Source organism: Poecilia latipinna, unplaced genomic scaffold (assembly GCF_001443285.1).
Source record: "Poecilia latipinna isolate Pla-1442-1.1 unplaced genomic scaffold, P_latipinna-1.0 Scaffold945, whole genome shotgun sequence".
Taxonomy (NCBI): domain Eukaryota; kingdom Metazoa; phylum Chordata; class Actinopteri; order Cyprinodontiformes; family Poeciliidae; genus Poecilia; species Poecilia latipinna.
In genome coordinates, this window is record NW_015113561.1 from 83,817 (window position 1) to 107,252 (window position 23,436).

Here is a 23,436-nt window from a genome sequence, read left to right on the forward strand (position 1 = left end):
GTCAGCATGTTTTTGGTTTTACTTTTATATCTTCTGATTTTTTTTTTTTTTTTTTTTGTGCTCTGGGATATTCTTTGTTCTCTTTATACAAGTCATGTTTGATTAGACGTGTTTTGTGTTTTTTTTCTAAAATCAAATTGTGCTTTTTTGTTTGCTTTATGTTGAAGTGATTTGCTTGTTTCAAGCCCACCATTTTTTATTTATTTATTTTTGTATTTTTTTACTTTTTTGATGTACGCAACAACAGGCCAAATGGTTCCAACCGGACCACATTATTCCCTTGACTCCTGCTGGGTCAACAAACAAAGTTCTTGAGTTTTTGCAGACCTGTTCCATTATCATCCTCTAAACAACCGAGTTTCAGCTCTTCTCTTTCAAGAACCGTTGCCTAAGTCCTCAACACAAAACAAAGTCAGCGTGCAAACCCACTGGAAGTAGAATTGGTGATTTACAGTTGCTCCGACACAATTACCAAATGTTTAGAAGATCCCACAGGGCATCAAACTGCACACAACCTACATCCTCATGCAGCCACACACACACACGCACGCACGCACGCACGCACGCACGCACGCACTTACACACTTTTAACTTGTTTATCCTTCCATGCAGAACAAGACACGGTGCCTTGCAAGCCCTTAATCAAACAAAAGTAGACCCCTCCCTCGTGTGAGCACTGACCTGGCGATGAACCATTTATTTTCAGCTACTAAATGGGAGCTTTAGGACCAGAGCCTTCACCGATATATACCCAGAAACTACTAAACATTGGATGAAGGGGTGAAATTATAGATTTGCTTTAAGAATCATAAGATTAAAGTATAGCAGGAACGCATTTGTCTTCCAACCAGAAATGAGACCCTTCGTTTCTCTTATCATGCAGAGCTCAGCTCTGGTGAGTGGAGAAAGTGTTCTGCTTAGGATTGAGCCACGGATATGAGGGGAGAGGAGGAGGGAGGGTCACATGGCAGCTTTGTTAAACTTTAAGTCACCCTCGAAACTACACAACCTCCTCCCGTCCGGCCCCTCCTCCTCTCCTGTAGTCCGTGGGGGTCTTATCTCCTGTGGATGTGGGCTCCTCTGGCCCTCACAAAAAGCCGCGTGTTGACATTCCTGCAGGCCGAGCCTTGTGCAAACACACCAGACCCCACCAGATGGCCAAACAAGGCAGAGAAGGACTGAGATGTAAAGGATGTGGAGGAAGATTGACAAAAGGGGGAAGAAAAAGTAATAATAATTTGCTCGGTGAAAATCGCATTTACAGCCAAAATGTCAATTTATCAGCCTGACACATGGCCAAAAGGCCTTCTGTTTAACTCTGAGGCAAATTAAGTTCTGAGCCAAATGTTTTCCTTAACAAAACCTTCCTAATTTAAAATCCAATGTGGTTGGTTACCTATTAACAAAAGAGAAGTTTTAAAGTTTCTGAACATGTCAGATTTGCTCTTCCTCACTTACACTTAAACAGAGTTTCTACAGGTTTATCATCATTATAATAAAAATTTAAAAGCTACATGAATTACGAAATAAAACTTATAAGCATATATTATGTACATGTCATAAACGTATATTATATTGATTATTTGTATCACTATGAATACTCTGGCAGGTTTTAGAGAACTGTACCCAAATGTAAAAGCTCAGTTTAGTGGAAGGAGAAAGTGTGAAGTCTTCCACCGTAAACATGGAGGAAAAGAACAATACCATTGGTCCAAGATATTCTATTTAAATACAAGTACAGTTTATCTTTCATTTGGAAATCTGGGATCCAGTGTTTGGACTAAGAATGGAAAGCCACAGAATATGAGCTGCTTGAAGTCTAATGTGAAGCACATCTGCTGGTTTTGGTCCACTGTGGTTTCTAAAGTCAACGCACAGTCAACGCAGCCATCCACCAGGAAATTTTAGAATTGCTCATGCTTATCTTCTCGCGAGCATTATGGAAATGATTACTTCAATTTGCAGTTTATTTGGCACCTGCCCACTTCTGCCAGGGTTGATTATGTAACTTGCCAGACCTAACAATGGAAAGAAGATGAAGGCCGTTGTCTAAACCCACCTTAGCAGCGCCACACATTGCAAAGGTCTTCTGCAATATTCAAATGTTCAGATAAACTAAATTGTGGCTTTTCATTCACTGATAAGCTGTGATGCATCACTCTTCATGCAATGAATCAATTCAATACACAAGTTTGACTTTTTGAACCGCGTTGCTGATCTGAATTTAATGAACTTGATTTAAATTATTTCACTGATGGGAAAAATGTCTTGTTTCACTGGCAGATTACTTTACTTATACTTAGTACTTTTCCATCAGTATTAAGGAATTATGCACTGAATGCAAGCTTCTACGTCTTGCTGAAAACTTACTTGGAAGTGATTTTTGTCTCCGTTCAAGTGTACTAAAATATTTGCGCTAAATAGACCAAAAATACTCAGTATGATTGTGTGTTGTTGCAGTGTACAGTTTGAGACTTTTTATGACAACCTTGCAGAGGCCTTAGTAAATTTTCCCTAAATTATGAAAAGTGTTTAATAACTTTCTGGTGTTTACATTAATAATGTGAGGAAAACATCTGAGATGCTTTGAAAAGTCGCCTCCTCCAGCCTTCCTCCCTGAAGACATGCAGAGTTAAGAATTAAGGGTCAGCGGGTTAATCTTTGGGGCATTAGAAGACCAGAAGCCATCCAAACGGAAACTCATTTAAGGGTTCGGCTGAGTGCGGTGGGTCATGTTTATCAGCTTAGGAGACGAAAAATGTCTCTCAAATTAAATGAAGATGTAAAAGTTAAATAAATGTTAGGCAGATTTGTGTTAGATTTGCCCCTAAGGACAAATGCCCAAATCTTACCCCAGGTTGCAGAATGTACTGCATCAAATAAATGCGGGGTGATCTCTGAAAGCATTTTCTGAAAAAGGACAGTCCTAATCCTCTGTTTGGTGTCCATGGAGTTCAGCCCTCCTTATGTGTACCATCAGCCTACAGCACAATAGACAGTCATTCCAATAAAAGTCTGAAAGCCAGTGTGGATATCCGGCTCTCTTTTTCTCCTAACTATCCCTTTAATGGTTTATCCCGCCACCCTTTCTTTTTGCTTTCCCAATCCCCCTCCATTCCTCCATATTCTATGGAAAAAAAAGGAATGTCTCTCCGACTGAGTTTTTCCTCCCAAGTCTTTTTTCAGGTTCCGGAAACATGAGGAGACACGTCTACTGGAGGGGATGAACCTGCTGGATGAGTGTGTTTGTTCAAAACAAGCTGCACCTTGGTGATAGATAGAGGGGTCTCTGGGTTTATGCAAAAAAAAAAGAAATCAGTCTATAAAACACTTTATTTCCTCACTAAATTACAATTTGCTGCAGCTTGCAGCTGCTTGTGGCCCAAATCATAAAACCACGTTTTTTATGGAGAGCTTCCTTCATGTCAGACTCACATATTTAATCATAGTAACATTTACCAGAAAGAGAAACGGCAAAAACATTAGCTATAGACAATCACAATTTACAAAGTGATTGAAAGTGAACATCCAGCTCTTCTGTATGGACTCCTGTGGTTTGGACTGACACAGAGTTTGGTCAAATAGCTATGAAATTAAATACAGAGATTTATGTTCAACCACAAAGGGAATTTCAGTCACTTTACTGACTTATTGATGTTTCAGACTCTGTAGCCAGCAATTTTAGTTAGAAATGCTTCATTCTACAGCTAAACACAGACATAATCATGCCCCCAGCTGATTGAGGTTTTAAATGATTTACCCAAGACGTTTCTGACAGGAGGTGAGACAGGCAAATATATATATATGTCACTATTTATTTAGAATTTATTTCATGTTTTTAATAATGGACTTTTTGAAAAATTATTAGGGAAGATGAGTTTTAATTTTATCATTAAATGGGCAACCAAAAATAGTAATAAACCTCAGATCTGGATATTTAGGAAAGAAAAAGCAAGGTTTTTGGTTTCTGATTGTCACAACTAGTGGGTAAGAAGTCATTCTAAAACTAAATAAGAGTAAATCACAAAAATACAAGTAAATATTTTAAAAAATATATTAATAACTAAGCTTTCCCCATAGGCATAAACATGAAATAATATGTCAAGTCTAACAAATAGGCCTAGATATATTATATGTGTTTATGCACAATTTTGAGTGTCTAAGTTGGAAATGTTTGCATTGTTACTTGCACGTAAAATCAGCCATGACATCCTCTGCAGCAGCATAATCTACTTTTTATATTTTTAACATATTGTACTTTTTAATAAACATCCCATAGGTATTGTGTGTCAGATGTTAATGCTTAATAATGTCACACACTCATGTATTCCTGAATTCCCCCTTTGAGGGACAATAAAGTTTCTATTTCTTCTATCTGCCACATGTGTAATATTGTGCAGGGCAGACAAGCAGCCACTAAAACAGAGCACAGCCACATTTACTGCTGCTAATGAAACCCGATACCAGATCTGCTGTGATTAACTTAGATCAAATCAGGTAAATCAGCCGTTCGCTCTGCTGAATTGAATCTGTCCCGATAAGAGGAGATCAATGAGCCCATCCATGAACATATTAGGAGGGCCAACAAACCGTTTTTGACTGATCCCTCAGACAGATCGCAACGCAAAGCGGGACCATCATTACAATTACAAGTTTCCTTTTTCATTAATGGAATTGCTTCGACATCATGCCATGAATTAAACATCAATTTAAGTGGATTCAATCTACATCTGTGCTGAGCTTTGCAGTTTTGTTTTCAATCTGGGCAATCCAGATGTGTTCACTTATAGCTCCTTCGCAGATTTGTCCAAGTTCTTGGAGCCTAAAACATGAAGTGAAACCAGAATGTACTGTTCAGTAATAACATGGGGTGTACCTTTTTGGCACGTGTACAGAAAGAAATGTCGCTGGAAACAGGCGAAACTCATAATCTGAGACAAGCACAGGTAGGTATATTTTCAACATTTATTCTTTGCAAATGCAGCATGAATGCCTGAAAAACAGCATCTTAATGTTGGTCCAGTAGAAAACAAAAACAAAAAAAACACTTGTTTTAATACTTTGTTTTTCATATTTCAATTTTGTCCTGGGAATTTTGAGTTTATCTTTGTTTCAAATGAGGAAGCAGATTGCACGTAGACATTTTCAAATTATTATGTCTTTTACTTATATATAAATATCCAAAGAATTTCATATCTCAAACCGCGGCAAAAAAAAACAACAAAAAAAAAACTAAACAAACAAAACAAAAAGAGGATAGAAATGGCATCAATATCTAAATACGAAAAGGATTAGATGACTATAAAATGTACAGTTTTTAAAATTTTTTAACTTAATATTCACATTCATGTATAAAACTTACAAAAGCTGGATCTCTCCAAACTTCTAAAAATAGAACCTTTCTGTTAACTGCTGAAGGATTATTTTTAAATTACCATACATTTAACGGATTATTCCATATCATCAGCATTAATGTAAAAATTTCCCCCATCTTTTTTTTTTTTTTTTTTGTACTTTTTTGATTCATTTTTTTTAAAATATGTAACTCAATAAATTAACATACTAGCGCAGTCCCTGAAAGCCAATACTTAACTGTGTTACTGAGAAAGTGTGTGTGTGTTTAACAGAAGGTGTGTGAGGAGAAACATAGGACATCTTGTCAGCATAACCTGCCTCATAAATGGGAGCAGGGTGTGGAGGTGGGGGTTGTTTCCAAGTCCATACAAAAAATAATTCATAGTAAATATATAATATATTTTTATACATATTTGAATATATTTACAAATATAGCCAGCACTTTTCATTACATTGTGGATTCCTCCTCCAGAATAATCAGGGATGTTTATCTAGAGAACTGGAAAAAAAAATGATGCACCAATATTACAAAATTAACAAGAAAAGTTTTTATATTTGCTCTCCTCGTATTCCTGTTTTGTTAGTCGGTGCTCCATATGCGAGTCCCTTTTTTCCTATTCGTCTTCTAGCTTTATGTTTTCTTCTTCCTTTGTTTATTTTTTCGTTCATACCAGTCCTTACATTCCTCCAGGAGTAAACAAGTCTTGGAATGCCAGCCACCGCTACTTGATCACCAAGCAAGCAGCGCTGTGGAGCTTCTGGGTAGGAAGATGAGAACCGAAAGATGAGAAAAAGCTGCGTGTTTACACGAGAGAGGAAGAGGAGGCCTCAGGGAATGTCAGCTCGTCCAGTCAGTACGAAGGAGCTTCCGTAACGCGCTCCGTCCCCTCCGTTAAGACCTCAAGTGTTCTGAGTTGGTGTGTGGCAGTGCTAGTCCCCGATCGGGTCTGTTTCAGAGAAGGTGTCTGTGCTACGTGTGTTCAGTGACTGTGAGGTTGGGGCAGGCCAAGAGTTGGCTCAGGGTCCGAGCCGGCAGAGGCTCATCTCTTGGCGTTCCCGTTGATGTGCTGGTACTTGGGGAGGCAGGGCTCGTCCGGCAAGGGATCGTGGGAGAACACGGAGTCGTCGCCGGAGGAGCAGGAGCTGCGAGTGTCAGGGAAGCTGGGGGAATACTGCTCCGTAGGAGCACACAGGTCCAGATATTCCTGAGGACGCAGATAGAGGAGAAAAGGAGTGTTAGAAACAAAAAATCTACATTTGGATAAACAATAAAAAAGTGGCACAGGATCAAAAGCAAACAGGAGAAAATAAATTGAGAGCTGAAACCGGGTCAGCAAGACCCGGGACTTTCCAGAGGAGGACTGGAAAAAGGGTGGGGTTGAGAACAGTATCACCTTCATAATGATATTTATCTGAACCATACCAAATCACCCAGGGAGGATATAAAAAATGGAAAAGAAAAATAATCTTCAACTGGATACTACATGAAAATATTTGTAGAAATAATAGGTAATAAATCGAATCTCGGGCTGCTGTCTGATCCAGCAGAGCTAAGAAGGAAAGAAAGTTGACCTGATCGCTCAGCAGAGCAGTTCAAGATGGGCTGGATGTTGAGAGCAAAACTGGCAGTGTATGTGGAACAACTGTGAGCCAACCAAGACATGAACCTGAACTGACAGGCAGGACAAGCAGAACATGAAAACAAGAGGCAGCCAAAGAACTTATTAGCTCTGAGGGAGCTGCAAAAATCCACAACTCAGGTGGGAGAGTCTGTTCACAGGGTAACCATTAGTCATTTATGGAAGGAAGTGATCTGGTCAGTTTGCATAAATGTTAACCTTTTTGGCAGAGACACGGAGAACAAGGTGAAGCAGAATCCCTGCCTGAACATATACTATCAAAAATGGTGGCAGTAGCATCATGCTTTAGGATCGCAACATAATGGGACTCGGCCAGCTGTTTTCAAGCCAAAGATTGTAAACTATGTATGTAATTTTCCGTAACAAAGAAGCTGTTAGTGGATAACTACCAAAAATATTTTAATTTTCATCTCCTAAAGAAGCAGAAACAGGCATCTAGTAAGTTTTAGGATCAGAATTTTTTCCAAAGTTTTGCAGGGAAGGCTGAACGTCTGGAATTTTTTAAAATGGAATTTGAAACTTGAGTTTTAAATTGATAGTTGAGATTGAATTCGAGACCATGCATACAGTGCATAATTCAACAGAATAGTTCTGATTGAATATAAATGTGTTTTAAAAAAAGGCCAAGTCAAAGTCCAAATATTTAATTTGAACTCAGACAAGTTAAAAATTGATGTTCGCAGAGGCTCTTCATCAAATCCTATTGAATTTTAGCTATTTGGCAAAGAAGAAGGGCAAAAAAAATTCATACTTTGAGTGTGATGTTACCCAAAAAGATTTGTAGCTGAAATTGCTCAGAGAACTCATGCAGGCTGACTACAAAAGCATTTTCAGATTCATATTTGGCTGAAAACCACATCTTATTTTCCTTCCACTTCACTATTTAGCAATACTCTGTCCTAGTCAATCAGAAAAAACAACGTATGGGAATACGTTAGTGGTCGTAGCAAAATATAATTTCCCTGAATTCTCTTGGAAACTGAGGAACAATATACTGGCCCTCTACTGCATCCTCTCCCATAACTTCAGTCAAAACAGATCTGAAACCTGGCCCTGAAAAGCTTGACATAAACAACAGGAGATGGTTTGAAAAAGAATCAAGAAGCTGGCAGAGCTCAGCTAACCGCCATGAAAAAGGAAAGATGAAAACCTCCAGAAATCCTGTTATTAATTTTTGACTCAGTCCAGTCTTGTGAAGATGTTTGTGTCTGTTGAGGCCCCCTTTTTTCCCCTCTGCTTGTCTTTAATGGCTGTTACTGGGTCTCGCTGTGTGGATGAAGAGTTTTTGGGGTTTTGCAGAAAAAAGAGCACTGGCTTCCATTTTCCCAGCTCAACACGAAAAGGCTCATATTACTAAAGATCTCCACATCTGCCAGCGGTTTGGGGTAGAGGTGAAGGAAGGGGGGAGAAAAAGGGGCAAGAAAGGGGAGCTTTATTACATTTGAAAAGTTCGAACTCATAGTTGGGGATTTTTGGCGTAAATACGCGAGGGTCTGACTCCGGAGCAGACACATCTTGACAGCTCTCTATTGGCGGCCTCTTTTTTAGGGAGACAAAGAAGGGAATGGAAAAAAGGCAACGAGGCATCAATGTGACGACTGGACTGCAGCAGCTATGCTGAGCAGCGATCGGATCATCCAGTCATTTCTCAGCAATGGGCCTCATGTCAACCAGGCTCCATAAACTTTCTGGCAGTGCTCAGCCCAAACCTGGCATGGTCCTGCGTGTATCATATTTTGGTGTTTCATCACAATTAAATGTCTGTTTGGAAGGAAGGTGCATGAGGCATGAATTGTGACCACCCAAAGCGAATGAGTTAACAGAGGAGGTTCTGGAGAGGTGTGAAAACCGGCTACACTCACCTCATTCGTGTTCAGGGTGAGGATTCGATCCAGGTCCTCCACTAGCTGCTTGAAGGTCGGTCTCTGCGAGGGGATGGCGTGCCAGCAGTCCTTCATCATCATGTACCTGAGTGAGGAGAAGATATCGTTTTCATGAGGAGTACACAATGGAACGATAACACCGGTACTTTTTCCCTACTTTGTGTTGGTGGTCAATTTGTGTTGGGCTAGTCATTTCTGAATGCAAGTTCTGAGACTGCATTTTATTTAGGTGGATCAAAGTAAAGAGGGGTTGCACCAAAAGTATGTCACTTTTCAGCTTCCTATGAGTAAAACAGTTTGGCAGCAACCTCATAATAATGTTTTATTGTGAAGTTTATGTTGAACTATTTAGGTGATTTCTGAATGCAAATTATTGAGAATTGAGACACTGTTGGTAAATGATCCCAGTTGTACAGATGCCTGACAGAGTCTCAGAGGCATTTTTCATATGCAAACGAGTCTCTCACAGAGTCCCAAGGCAACAATTAATGCTAATTCAGAATATGGATTGGTTGGAAAAGATTTGGATGTTAGTGAAAAGTGTTAAACTTACAGCTCATTGGTGCAGTTTCCAGGCTTGTCCATGCGATGTCCCTCTTTGAGCAGCTTGAAGAGTTCTTCTACGGGAATGCCGGGGTAGGGTGACCCCCCTAGGGTGAAGATCTCCCACATCAGCACCCCAAATGACCAGCTAGTGGGGAAAACAGGAAATATACATGCTTTATTTGCAGAAAAGATGTGGAAAGGTGAGATTTGTATGCAAAATCCAAAGAGAATCCATTATAAGGGAGCATTGGGACCACTTGGCAGATGATTTTCATCCTTTCAGCTGATTAATGGACAGAGGAAATGCAACACAGTAACATCAGTGGTGTCAGTGCCCACTTTCTGTCCTCTAGTGACTTGTGGTGCAAAGCCGCTGGCAGTGCTGCTCGACTCTGATCTCAATGACGCCTTTTGTGCCCAGCTGGCTGGTTACAGAGCCTGGCATTGTCCAGTCGCACCAAACCAAAGCAAACACTGGACCACCCACAGCAGACAAAAGAGAAATAATCAACAAAAGACGTCCAGAGGCGGAGGTGATGACTACTAATTATTAACTGCTTTCTTGCCTCAACTTCCTGTTGTTGAGCTCCACTTCTCAAATGCTAACTCTTCCTTCAGCGGCTTCATTATTGATGCAAACTCAAGAGATGCATTATTTTGTGCAACATAGTGTGCATTACCACAGACTTCAAGTATACCGAGCACATGAGTGGTTCAGCAAGAAAAGTCTGCAAAGACATGAAGGTAGGGCATTTATCATTTCTTTCATCTGTTTACACAGTCAGCCGGCCAGGTCTGTTCTTTCCTCTATCAGTGCTTTGCATCTCAGCCGTTGTTGACACACTCGCCTCTCCTTTCTGTGACACTTTGTAACCATCGCTCAGCACTTGTCAGCTTGTTTAGCCGTCCAAGATGGTGTCCACCTGCAAGCAGCCATGACTTACAAAAATAAACACACAAACTCAGGGGGCTACTTAGCTGAGCTGGCGTACTGCCTTAGAGGACAGCAGAGCACTTATGTGTTTCAGCCAGCTTCAAACATAGATTATGTTTATGCGAGTCATTGAATTAATGAATGCCTCTGTGTAAACAAGGTTAGAACTGAGGACTCATCCATATCTCATCACATTTAAGTCATAATGTTACGTCATACGCTTCTCCTGCAGGACTTTCTCATTGCTGCCTAAAGGCAATGTAGATGTGAATGATAAAACTATATTATGTAAATTGGTGGCTTACTAGAGATGCACACAAATTTGGCTAGTGAGTGGAAACAAAAATCCAATTTACAGCTCAGCCGGCCCAGACTGTTGGACAGTCAGTTTGAAAATACATTCTTTACTCAGTCAGTCAGTAAATGCACCATGACTAAGTGATAATAGGTCTCACTAACTACAACACTCTTTTAGTATAGAGGTTGTGACTGAAGGAAGAAGAGTTAAGTTTTAAAATTGGCTGGTGTTGGCCAATATTTTCCTGTTCTGGTTCATGACCAAACCAAAGCGCTATCAGGCTGCACTAAGAAAAACGATTCAAGGGTGTGCCTGAAACATGAACTGCAGCCTCCAAAACATTCGGTCTGCTCGGCTGACGAAGGATCTGGCCTGTAAAGAGCTGAAAGGAGAATGTGTGAAATTTGTTTTATTCAGATTTATTCCCGCCCTTGCCTCGACAGAAGTCCTGTTTCCCTCTTCATCTGCTACAGCTACAAAGACAAAAATCTTGAGACACTAGACCCGTCCTCTGAATCTGGGTAAAATCAGGACACATATGTGGGATGAATTTGGAGGTGTCTTTAAATTTGGACACCCTTTGTTGCACCGCTGACACTTAATTGGCTGTTTAAGGATGCAGCACAAGTCAGACTAACCACTTTCACTCTTTGGTGTGGAAGTGGTTACCGAAAGAAGAGCATTACAATTTTCATCTCCTGGGAAGTCAGAGAAAACATAAAAGGCGTAATGAGCTTTACACTTCTGGAACAGGAAGGTTCACTGGATGACAGCAGTTGCTCTGTTTTATGAGCATTCAAAGTTCTTCTATCATGGTGTGTGCTGAATTTGTAAATGTTGGCGTTCTTTAGAAAATCTTAAGAGTTAAGACAAGTATCAATGTTCTCTAGGGAATACAAGAATCGACTCCGGTTTACAGTTCAGATGCTGTGAGATGTCATCTTAAAATATCATCTCAGCAACTCACACAATGTGACGTCACCCTTCTCCAAACAAATAGTTTATAATTGCTCATAGCTAACAAAAATATTTTAATTGCTGTTAATAATATTTACAATAGTAAAATTAATGTTAGTTAAAATTCCATTAAAAAAAAAAAAAGAAAGTTGGAAATTGGTCAATAAAACCAGTGAAGCTCCAGTGAAGCTGAAGTCTGGCTCTCTGCAACCCTCCACTCATACCTACACTCTCCAGAGCTGCTCCGCTGAGCTCATTTGTTACAACCGCAGAGGGGGGAGTGTCATTGCAATTCATGTATTCATTTAATCTGATGTCATGTATAGATCGCCTGTGCCTTGTGCCGTTTGATTCAGCTCCGCCTCCTCCCGCACACGCACAAAAAGCCAATTACTAAATGTGAGTGATGAATCGTAATTAGGAGTGAGCCAATACAGAGCACTGCAGGGATACAAACACACACACACACACACACACACTCCCTTTCTCCTTAGCTCTCCTGCGTTATTGATTGGCGAACATGAAGGACGCGGTGTGTGTACACAGATTCTTTTATGTGCACACAACGACCGCAGAGGGAAACCAACTTAAAGCGCTTTCCCTGCGTTAATTGAGATGTTTTGTACGCTACTGGTGTTTGGCTTAAGTGCACATAGCGAAAACCTTCTTTCGCTAGGGTCAGCATGCGAGGCATTTATCTAATTGCCACATGCGCTTTTCTGCCGCCAGTGTCTGGAGCAGAAACTTCAAACGACGCTGTCAGGACGCATGAGACTCAAACACCAAAAATAGAGGGATGCTCTCGCTTTGTTCTGTTTTTAGAATGAATACTCTTGATCTTAAATAAAATGAGGAAGAGACAGAGACGGGTCAACGATTCACATAACAGATGAAAGGAACTAAGAATGCTGGGATAAAAGAGGACGAGGGGGAGTTATTTTGATGGTGAAGCCAGTCCAAAACGATGAGCAGCAGCATGTGCAGAGTTTTGCTGAATGAGGAGAAGAGAGCGAACCGGGGGGGTGAGGTGGGTGAGAGTGAATGTAGGCCCAGAGCATTGTTGTGTTCAGACTTTGGGTAGAGGCCCGAAAAGGTGGGGAGACTTCCGAGCTGAGCGGGAGAAGCAGGAGGAGAGGAGGGGTTCTGGTGGGCTTCGGGCTCCTTCCAGGCTCTTTGAAGCCAGTCAGATTAGTAACACAGCATTGGGTACAAGTCTAGCGTGAAATCCTCACTTTTGCCACAGACTGGCCAACACCGGCTCCCTATAGCCAATACCCGAAACCCCCCCCCCATTCCAAAAATCCAAGATAGCACAAAAAAACTTCATCTCACTTAAATCTGATTGCACAAACAAGGAGCAGTGATCGCACACGCCACACTAGCTCGTCTGTAGCCTTGTACTCACACATCACTCTGGTGCGTGTAGACCCGGTCGAAGAGCGCCTCTGGAGCCATCCATTTAACCGGGAGACGACCCTGAAAACGCAAACACAGAGGAGGAAGGTTAACTGAAAACCAAGCCATAAGCAGCCCTTGGAGTCCTTATTCCAGGCCTCATCAGCATCTTTACAATTATTCACTAAAACAGACTGAAATGTGAGAAGCGCCTCGGGATTAAGGATGTAAAAGAAGCGCCTGTCTGGGAGGGGAATTCCCAACGGAGCGTTTATGCTGTTTAAGCAACAGAGGTGATAAACAGGGTCACGGATAAAGGAGAGTTTATCTCTGTGTGCCATTAAAACGGGCCGAGAGGCTAAGCATTCTTGCAAGGTCAAAGTGTGCATTACCTTAATGCTAAACCTAATTTCATGAGCTGAATTGACTAACTTACTTCCTTAAAGAGTGGATCAGGTTCAGTTCTTACATACAGAGCTTTATTACTATTCACATTAAGAACAGTCCACTCATACATATAGTCCACTAAAGTTAAAGTTTTTCTCATCTTGTCATGTTTTACTGCCAGGAATCGTGAGTGCATAAGGAGCTTGAATCATCTGCTGACCCGCTCTTCCACCTGAGCTCTGGATCTCTGCAACTGCTCCAGAGTTACTACGGGTCTTTTGACTGCTTCTCTGATTAATGATCAGATGTTCAAAGCTCGGAATATTGGTTTATAATCAAACGTAGCTTTAAAATTCTCCACACCTTTCTCCCTGGTCTGTGGGCCGTGTTCCTTGGTCTTCATGTTTGTTCACTAGTGTTCTCTAACAAATCTCTCATTCAGAGAACAGCTGGATTTATACTGAAATCAAATTACACACAGGTGGGCTCTGTTTAATAACTAGGCAACTTCTGACAGGGTTATTGGTTACATTTTAATCAGGCATATCATGGTTAACAGGGGTTGAACACCTACACACACACACACACACACACACACACACACACACACGAGACTCTTTTAGATTTTTATCTACAATAAAACTGTATTTAATCTTTGTGTTTATAACACGATAAAATGGTTTGAATAACTTCGCGGTGCCGAATACATACAGTTTATAAAACAAAAGCAAACGTTCTATAAACGTTTTATTTTGTGGCACCAAACAATAAAAAGTAAAAATTGATGGCTCAGTCAGATCCTAAAAGATCATCGCTGGAGCCGTGGTTATTGTCCCGCTGCTCACCTCCATCATCATCGTCAAATACTGTTGTGGTTGTCAGCTAGTTCTCAGCATGATCGTGCATGCAGTGAAAAGGCAGTCATGCATATTAAATGAGGATGTGCAGGCTGCGCTGTTCTGTGGTGGGAAAGAAAGACACCACTGGGCCACTATGGAGATGTCAGTTATGTTTAGTCTGCTCACTCTCTCCTCTCCCCCCCGACTCTCTATCTCCGTGTCTCTTTTGGGGCTAATTGTGTAAATGTTGATGAAACCAAAAGAACAAGAGACTGAGGGGGTAAACTAGGCATGGTCCGGAGAAGCACTACATTCAGAGCCTGCCTGGGAACCTGTAGCTTCTGCCAAGACACCAGCAGAGGAAAAGGGGTGAAGCAGAAAGACGAGGGGAGGGAAAAACACAGAGAAAAGCCGAAACCATGTGAGCGGATTTCACACTGTTTGCAAAAAACACTCTATAACCTACCAACCTAAACCTTTCAGAGTGCAGCATGCATGTTGTGAGAACTTACATTGGTCGTCTTTTTATAGTAGTCAATGTTGTGGACGTCCCTGGCCAGGCCGAAGTCAGCGATCTTCATGACGTTACTCTCTGTGACCAGGACGTTCCTGGCTGCCAGGTCTCTGTGTATACACTGGGATGGAAACAGTGGAAAAATGAGGTAAGAGGAAGAAAAATGGGATGGTCGAAGCGAGGGAAGAAAGTAAAAGCAGGAGAGGGGTCAGGTCCGTAATTATTTGGACAAATACACGACCCCACACAAGAACATGGCTGGAGATGATTCATACATAGCCATGCATACTGTAAATATGTAAAGACCAAAGTATGTGTGCGTGTCAGACAGTCACATTCCAACAGTGAGAGAGAGCGTGAGGCTGCATTTGGCCAACAGGGCTGTACCCCCATTGTGAGAACCTCCCAATTCTTCTGCACAGAGGGGCTTTTGTCGTGCAATGGGAGACAATACAGGGATTGGGGCAGGGGGTATGAGTAGTGTTTTCAGGGGACCATGTTCCCACAGGGACGCACAAACAAGCTTCCGACATAAAACCCTCCTGGATGCTGTTGTTAAACCCTAAGTACTGAGTACTGGCACAGAGATGTATCCAAGCAGCCAGGGGCTGGAAGGTTGATGTGAAAGTAGGACGTTTCGCCTGTCCTCCCCTTACCTTTTGAGATGCGAGGTACTCCATGCCCCGTGCCACCTGATAAGTGCAGGAGACGAGATCTTTGAAGGTGAGCAGTTCATCGGAGACACGGGCGATGTCGTAGGAGTACTCCATGCCGGGAGGACGGCGGGCTCTGAGGTACTCTCTGAGGTTGCCTTTGGAGGCATACTCTACTATCACATATAGGGGACCTGCACAAGCACAAGCCACAACAAATAGGTGTTCAAACTCCATCTTGAACAGAATGTATGTAATGTATATTAAATTAAAACACCGGTCCCCTCACCGTCTTGTGTGCAGGCTCCCAAGAGGTTGATGATGTTCTTGTGTTTGCCGATCATCTTCATCATTTCCATCTCTGACACCAGGTCAGAAAGGTCCTTTTCTGTGGCATCGTCTAACAACGGAGAAGTTTACAATCAGAAAAATAGACACAACAAGCGTCTCTCTTTAACCGTTTGACTTTAAACTAAGGGTGTGTCCGGTTCCACAGAAACCCGTCTGGAAGGTGATTGTGATTAGACCGGGACGACAGACATCATTGGCTAAAGTTACAGCTCCTCACATAGAGTAACAAAGGCTTTCAGAGGTAAAAGGAAGAGTGATGTGGGAAATTAACTTCATTGAAGACAGAGGAAGTTTACCAATACACTAAGATAGTCAATGCAGCATTGCGTGCATTCTTCAGTACGATTACAGTAACTTGAGTCACTGTTAAAAGGCCTCTACAGAGGAGGAAGGTACACAGGACCTCTGCTGTACCTAATCTTACTGTGCCCTGCAACCCCAAACCAGTCCAGCCCCCTTCTCCTGCTTTCATTAATCACAGCAACTCTCTTAATGTGACTTGCCTCATTGTTTAGATGCTGACAGAGCGCTACCCAACTGCTGCTTTGGGGTCAGGTATGCGACCGCCCCTAACCCTTACCAATCCGACCCACCTTCCTCAAGCCGTCAGTCAGCAGCCACCAATAACAAGTAATAACGCCAGCCTAAGGCTCCACCTTGCACCTTTGCTGAACCCCCGGCTGCAACCTGAATCAGCTAAAGAAACGTTCTCATTTCAAGACAGAATGAAGCAGAGTAACTCTAACCCCAGAGGCCTGACCTCAAGTCACATGTTTAAGAATGAAGTGAGCATACCATAAGTCAGTCCTGCCCTTAACCCGATGAAATCTTCTTCTAATTACTGTGATACAATGAAACTGTGGTATTTTAACTCATGGTTAACACACAGCAGAATCTCATAGAAATCCACTCACCTTTCAGCATCTTCACTGCAACAGTGACCGCCTCCTTGGGTTTGTCCTTATCGATGCCCAGAGCTTCGGCCATCACAACCTGACCGAAGCAGCCTTCACCCAGAGGTTTGCCAAGGGTCAACCTAAAAGAAAATATGTTAAAAAAAATAAAATAAAAAAACAACAACTGGATGCTGATAAGTTCAAATGGTCCACATAATAGGCCTTGCACTGACTCCCACTCTGCAGATATAAACAAGCAGGAAGAAGTGTGGGATCAAGATAGTTAATGAAACCAGGCACAGAGCCACACCCATCTTTCATCCCTTCTGTGTTTCAATCAGATTCTGTTTGTGGGAGTGCTTTTCTGGCTCGGTGAAGTTTTTGCCAGAACAGTAGGTAAGAAGACACACATGGCAGAGATAATCTCTTAATAAACCTGAGTTGAGCCGCTCTTTTGTAAACTATTTATCCTGTCTTGGCATGTTCCAGTATACAATTATAAGTCTTTGCAAAGGAGGCAGCTCAGCCCTGACATATTAGCCTGTGATGGATGAATTTCTGTCTTTCTTTTGCAACTAAGAATTGCTGATGAACCTTTTCTTTTTCTTTTTTTTTTTACATTATCAGCGAACTGCAAAGCAGCTCTAGGTAAGTCAGATTGGATTGAGAGTCTGCAAACATCAATTCTCAATTGGCTTAAGGTCTTAGATTTTGACAGGGGAATGAATATGCTTTGATTTAAACCGATCCATTAGAACTCGGCTGTTTCGTGAAGCTCCGCCCTCCTCCGTCCTCCTCCATCCTCCCGAGTCATCGGCGGCATCAAACAGGTTTTTCTTCCAGCATTGTCCTGCATTTATCACCACCTGAAGTGTCCTCCCTATAACTCTGACCTGCTCTCTTCCTTCATAGGATTGTGGCTACTCTTTCCGTTCTTTATGAGGTGCTGAAAATTTGGGATAATGCTTTGAAAAAATAAACCAGCTTTAAACTTTTTCACAACTTTCTCCAAACTCTTCTGTCTTCCTTGGTCTTGATGATCCTGTTTGTTCATTAATGTTCTCCAACAAGCCTTTTGAAGAACAGCTGAATTTATTATGTTTATTTTCAGTCTACTCACTAATTAGGTGACTTGTGAAGACAATTTATTTAGGGCTGTCAGCATAAGGGGGCTAAATGCAAAGGCATGTCACACTTTTTTATATTTGCTTTGTTAAACAACACATTGAAAACCATATATCATTTCTACATATGTTACATGTTACCTGCCTGCTACATACGATCTCAGTGAAACAAAAGAAAGTTGCTGATTGTAAAATAAACGCTTAAGAGGTGGAAATATTTTCTGCATATTTTAATTGTTAGCCATGCCATGGGGTTTGATATTTAACTTTACTACATGTTCTCCTGCCACTATTCAGAGCTGCAGCACCGGTCAGGCCCCTGAACACGCAGTATAACTTGATGCTTTTTATTTTGATTGAACTAAGTTGGTCCCTCGCCTCATAAAGCCCACTGTCCACGCTATCCAAACATTCACAGCGCAGCGCTAAGCCGAGAGGCCTGAGGCTGGCGCCCTGCGGTAGTAACACAATCCCCTATCTGTCCACTCACACTTGCCACACTCAATGGCAGGCATTCTGTCCATCCGGCCACACATAATTGATGTTATTTTTTTTCCTCAGCCTAAACCGCAAAAGTTAGCATTCCTCAGCATTTTACAATCCCAACATGATCCTTCAGGCACTGGAATGACAGGCAGGGCATAAAGACCCAAACAGAGAGGAAGACCGAGATTTATTTTTTGCAAAGTTAAAACAGCCTCCATTTAGTTTTGGTCGTGAATTAAAATCATAAATTTAATCAATCCGGCATGCAAACAAAAAGTCGAGCATTACATCAGAAGTGCGGTTTTATTGATAAACAATTTCAAATTTTATGAGCCAGGGTTTCTTTTTTTTTTGTTTGTTTTTTCTTTTACAGGCATTCTAACAAAAGCTTCAGGAATTTCCCTTATTCTTTCAAACGCAGAGCCTCAGTTTGTTTTTAAACTTCTCTAACTCTTACAGACTCACTAAGTCCACCCCGAAGCTTATCGCCGCAACTGACACACTGAAACCTCAGCTGAGCTAATTCCTCTGGTATGACAGAGAGCAAACACTCCTCGCCCAAACATGCAGATGAAAGCTGTGAATACCAGCCACTAATTAGCACAACTTCACTCTCTACGAACAGAAGCGTGCAATACGGAGGCTTTCGGTGAGGGAGAGAGGGAGAAAAGTTTAGCTGCTCTCCTAATGATGGGGCAAGTTTCACACCAGATGAATCAAAAGCTTTAATCTCACCAGGACGTCAATCCCCAAATGGAAAAATATTTTTTAAATTATTTAGCAGCTGTTTCAAAGCACTAAACGCCGTAAACAGGTAGTGCCTGCACTCTCCGATTCCAGATTTCACTGTTTAGAAGATCCTTTCTAAAGTGATACAGCTGCCTTTCATTAGATTAAATATGATCTAAAAGTTAACTTATTCAAGAAATTAAGTAAAAATAACCTGAAACTTATACATTATATTCATTACATACACACAGAGTGATATATTTCAAGCTTTAACCCACAAAAGTTCATTTTGCAAAGTGTTAGTTCCAAGCATAGAACTGGAAAGTTTAGTGGAAGGAAAAAGTGTGGTCGAAAAAGGGAGCAGCTTTGAGAGGATTGCGAAGGAAAGCCAGTTAAAGTTTATTTTATTTATCTTATGCAACATTCAAATGCTTGGTGTATGTTATACATAATATTCAAGTAATAATTTACTACAAACTTTGTTAAACTTTTCAGTCATATTTTAATTCATTGACACTGTTGCAAAATAAAACTGGTGGCACCGTGGGTGTCCTTGGTGGTAATCAGAAGAACTTTGCAGCACAAATCTTTGCAAGGTAAAAACTAACAGACTAACTGTGATGGAAACAAACACTAAAAATCCAAAACTTCAGTTGTTGCACTACAGAATATTTCAATAACTCCCTCTGCAAACTGGAGAGGAAAACTGTGAACCAAGGCTACTTCTGCTGTGTGCCATTTACATCTCAACATATTCATTACAGTATCTTATGTGCCACTGTGTGTGTGAAAATTAATATTAAGGTAAAAAAAAAAAATCATAAGAAATTTTTCACAGAAGAGAGCAAAAACCTTCTGATCTGTTTTCAATATGCGTTTAATGATAATGTGTTTGCGACAGGAGTTGCTTTAACCTAAAAGTAGAAGTCTGTTTTGGTCTTCACCCTTCTTATCTGTTACTTCTACTGCTAATAGAGTTTAAGAACAACCTGCACCATCCACTTTTAAATTAAAGCTGTAGTGGATCAGCACTTTCTACCGTTTCATGTTTTATGCAGAAACTCAATGTGATTTACATAATTATGGCTTTGAAGGCAGAAGACGTACAATTAGGAACGTGTTACATGTTGCATTTAGTAAAGAACAGAAACGACAACAGTGAGTTTTAACAGGCAGCTCTTACCTGTCTCTGGCAAATTCCCACAGAGGATCCTTTGGAAGGTCGTACTCGGGGATCGGCTCGTCGGGCGCAGAGCTCCGCCGCGTTGTGATTCGCACCAGAGGGGTGTTTGAGTTCATGGATGAGCTTGAATCTGCCGACACCTATGGGAAAAAAAGATATTGGCTGATCACCGTGATCTAGGTTCGTAGGCCAGTTAAAGCTCCAAGGCATCACTAGAGGAGTTGGAAACCTGAGGCATGAATTACACCGCACAACCTGTTAAATATTCAATCACGCCTGCGTCTCACAGTGAATGTTTACTAGTCGTGAAGTTTCTCCAAGGCAGAGATTTGATTTCATCTGCGTTAAAAAGGTGAGCAGCTACAGTAATTCTTGATGAATTTTGTGTTAATTGCTGGTGAGCCTGGGGCGTTAAGCGACGCCCTCTGCACCCTAACCTTACCTTGACTCTGGAATCAGTCTCCTCCACAGAAAGTAATCCAACACTCTCTGAACCTTTTGGTTTCCCTTGAGGTTAAAGAAAGTTCCACACTTGGAAGGAAAAACGTCTGGCTGCAGTTTTCGGCAGCTGTGTTGACTTGAACAGAAATGCATGCCCTCTGAATGAATCTAGGTGTGGATCCCTTGAAATACCTCCACAGTATGTCATCCAAGTACATCTCAATAAATTAACAGATCACTGAAAAGTTATCTTATTTCAATAATTCGATCCAAGAAGTTAACCTTATGGATTAAAATACATTATACACGCAGTGATATATTTAAATCTTTTTTTCTGCCAATTAAAAAAAATGGATTTAACGTATATTTAAAGAAATGTAGACATGTTCTGCACAACATGTCGAGAATGGCTGGGGGTCTTTATTTTTTTTTTTTTAGACATTAATTACTTTTATTACTGTCTCTGATCTTCCTCTTTATGATAAAGCACAATTTATTTAATATTAATAGTAATAACACATTTTATTAATAATTAGGCCTAAATCTCGAAACCTCAATGAGCTAAAACAAGAAATTATAATGGATAAACTAACTAAATAAGTAAATAACTAAATAAAAAATGATCTTAGGCTGCATGTGCCCAGTCGCAATCATTGCCAAAACAAGCAAATTTTCTACAAGAAACAAAATTTTATTGATTTAACGAAATATGTTCTAAGAAACGACATTTTAGGTTTACATCAGCTAAAAGACAAAAATAATCTATATTAACAGAGTGTGTAATGAATGTATAAAGTACAAAACTTTAACTTTTTCAAGATATTCAAATTTATTAAGATGCACCAGTGCAGTCAGTTGAGTTATTATCAATGCAAACTGTTTGTATTTGTTGATTGTACAAAGATGCATTTGGTCAAAAATAATAGTAATTCAGGTTAATTATGTTCCCAAAGCCATTTATGAAATAATCAGCTGTGTTTCCTTGCCAAATATCAGTGGTGTGTGTTGTCTCCTCTAGACGTGTTAGATGCCTTTAGAACTCTTTATCTACTTTCTGTTACCTGGCGGCGCAGAGGGATCTGTTTGGTCAGCTTGTGGACCGCCGGTGGGCTGCCAAAGTCAGGCTTCTTTGCTGTGTTCCTCATGCGGCACACCACCACAATGCCCACCATGCAGGCAATGAGGAACATGCCTGCGCAATATATTCCGATCTCCAAGTAGTACGAGGTGATGGGTCCTGGAGATTTCTCTGGGGCTGAGAGAGATGAAGGAGCAACGGTCAGGCAGAGGTTAGAGCAGGCGTTTTCCAGACACGGAGGCAAACGCAGACACAGACACTACGAAGATGACTCATGAGTAAATGTAATCACCACCGACGGGCGACTAAACAAATCGCTTTGTAGCACCATCACAACTCCCCCTTCGGCCAACGGTTATTAGCTTCTGTGGGGTCTCGCAGGCCTTCGGTGGCTTTGACAGTGACACCAGATTTGAAATCATGACTCAGACTGAACGAGCGCGCCAGCATGTGTCTGCACTCTGCGTCAATCTTTGAGACACGCGAGCGCAAGCACAAAAACACACCCACAGTTGTCTGAACAATACGTGCTTCACTTCTATTGTGGCTTGTATGACCCGAACTTCCTGTAGTAAAAGGGCTGAGCGTGTGTAAAAGAGACTGTTTCATCCCTGCAGACCACAAACAAGATTCCTTTGCAACGCAGCAACCAAACAGGCCACAAGCCAAGTAGAGCTGAAGGTGGGGTACGAGAAAACTTTTTTCTTCTTAAACTACATTAATGGCAGTGATTATTAATAGGTAATACATAGCTATTACGGCTGAAACGATTTATTTGATGAAGTATACAGGCTCAATAGCAATTTTGCAATGAAGAAATAATGTAATGTATATATATTCTACCCAGAATTTGTAAAGTGTCATAGTTACAGCTTCATCCAGTGTATATTCTGTATAGGAAAATCTTCTATTAAGCATCTTTTGCTGTTCAAATATTAATCAGAGAATCCAAATAATATCAACAGATTAGCCCTGTACACTGTAAGAAGTATTTTTTTAGCTGCAGATGCATCTGCAATTTACTAAAGGAATGCTGTGTCATTGCATTATATGTAATGTTTATTTTCGTATTTAAAAAATGAATTGACATGCTTATTTGCATCTCTTAATGTCATTCAAATGTTGTATAAAAATGCTTAAGTGATTAAATCCCAAACCTGCAGAATGTGCCAAAATTGTTTTCAAAGACATTTTCATTGCTTGAATAACATTGTTTCTATATGTTTCCATTATAAAGAGAAGGTAAAACAAGATGCTCTTAACAACATCAAACAAAAAAAGGGGCAATATGTTGGCAATTAATCACACACGAGTCATCCACTGTGTCGAAGCAGAGAGGTTTGGCTCTGATAATCAAGAAAGTCAAGCCAACATGAAATGAGCGTTGAGCTTTACCTTTCCACCATTGTTGAAAGAAACGTCAAGTATCAGAGCCAGAGAAAAAGGAATAATGCACAATTTAAAGATATCAAGAAAGATGTATACAGTCTGTATTAGCATGCAGAATCAGAACCAATGAGAAGTAGTGACTGGGTGTCTAAAAGGACTATCAGAAGCGAGAAGACAAATCCTCATCTCCTTTGGAATTGCGACACTTAAGTTGCTATGGGAGCTCTAGTTTGTTTTGGAGTTGCAATAAGTCTTCTTCAAACCACACTATTATCTCATCTGGGTTTTCAACAGCTTGCTAACCCACAAAATATCATAAATTATATGCTCCCCACTTATGTATTGCACTGATCAAAGG

At 40.9% G+C, this 23,436-nt stretch overlaps 1 protein-coding gene across 6 annotated transcripts in view; it reads right to left on the reverse strand.

Moving 5' to 3' along the window:
* Window positions 1–4,947: 4,947 nt before the first annotated feature.
* Window positions 4,948–23,436, reverse strand: part of fgfr2 (fibroblast growth factor receptor 2) — a 63,883-nt gene continuing 45,394 nt past the window's right edge. For 4 of the 6 annotated variants that reach the window (XM_015049398.1, XM_015049401.1, XM_015049400.1 and 1 more), the window contains 10 exons: window positions 21,667–21,866; window positions 20,171–20,310; window positions 16,667–16,788; window positions 15,691–15,801; window positions 15,405–15,595; window positions 14,747–14,869; window positions 13,019–13,089; window positions 9,432–9,569; window positions 8,858–8,963; window positions 4,948–6,560 (listed from right to left, as the gene is read on the reverse strand). In XM_015049398.1, the coding sequence (XP_014904884.1) occupies window positions 6,396–6,560; window positions 8,858–8,963; window positions 9,432–9,569; window positions 13,019–13,089; window positions 14,747–14,869; window positions 15,405–15,595; window positions 15,691–15,801; window positions 16,667–16,788; window positions 20,171–20,310; window positions 21,667–21,866 (1,367 nt within the window). In that variant the 3' untranslated portion in view covers window positions 4,948–6,395. The remainder of the gene's footprint in view (window positions 6,561–8,857; window positions 8,964–9,431; window positions 9,570–13,018; window positions 13,090–14,746; window positions 14,870–15,404; window positions 15,596–15,690; window positions 15,802–16,666; window positions 16,789–20,170; window positions 20,311–21,666; window positions 21,867–23,436) is intronic. The other 2 variants (XM_015049397.1, XM_015049399.1) reach the window with 1 other exon arrangement.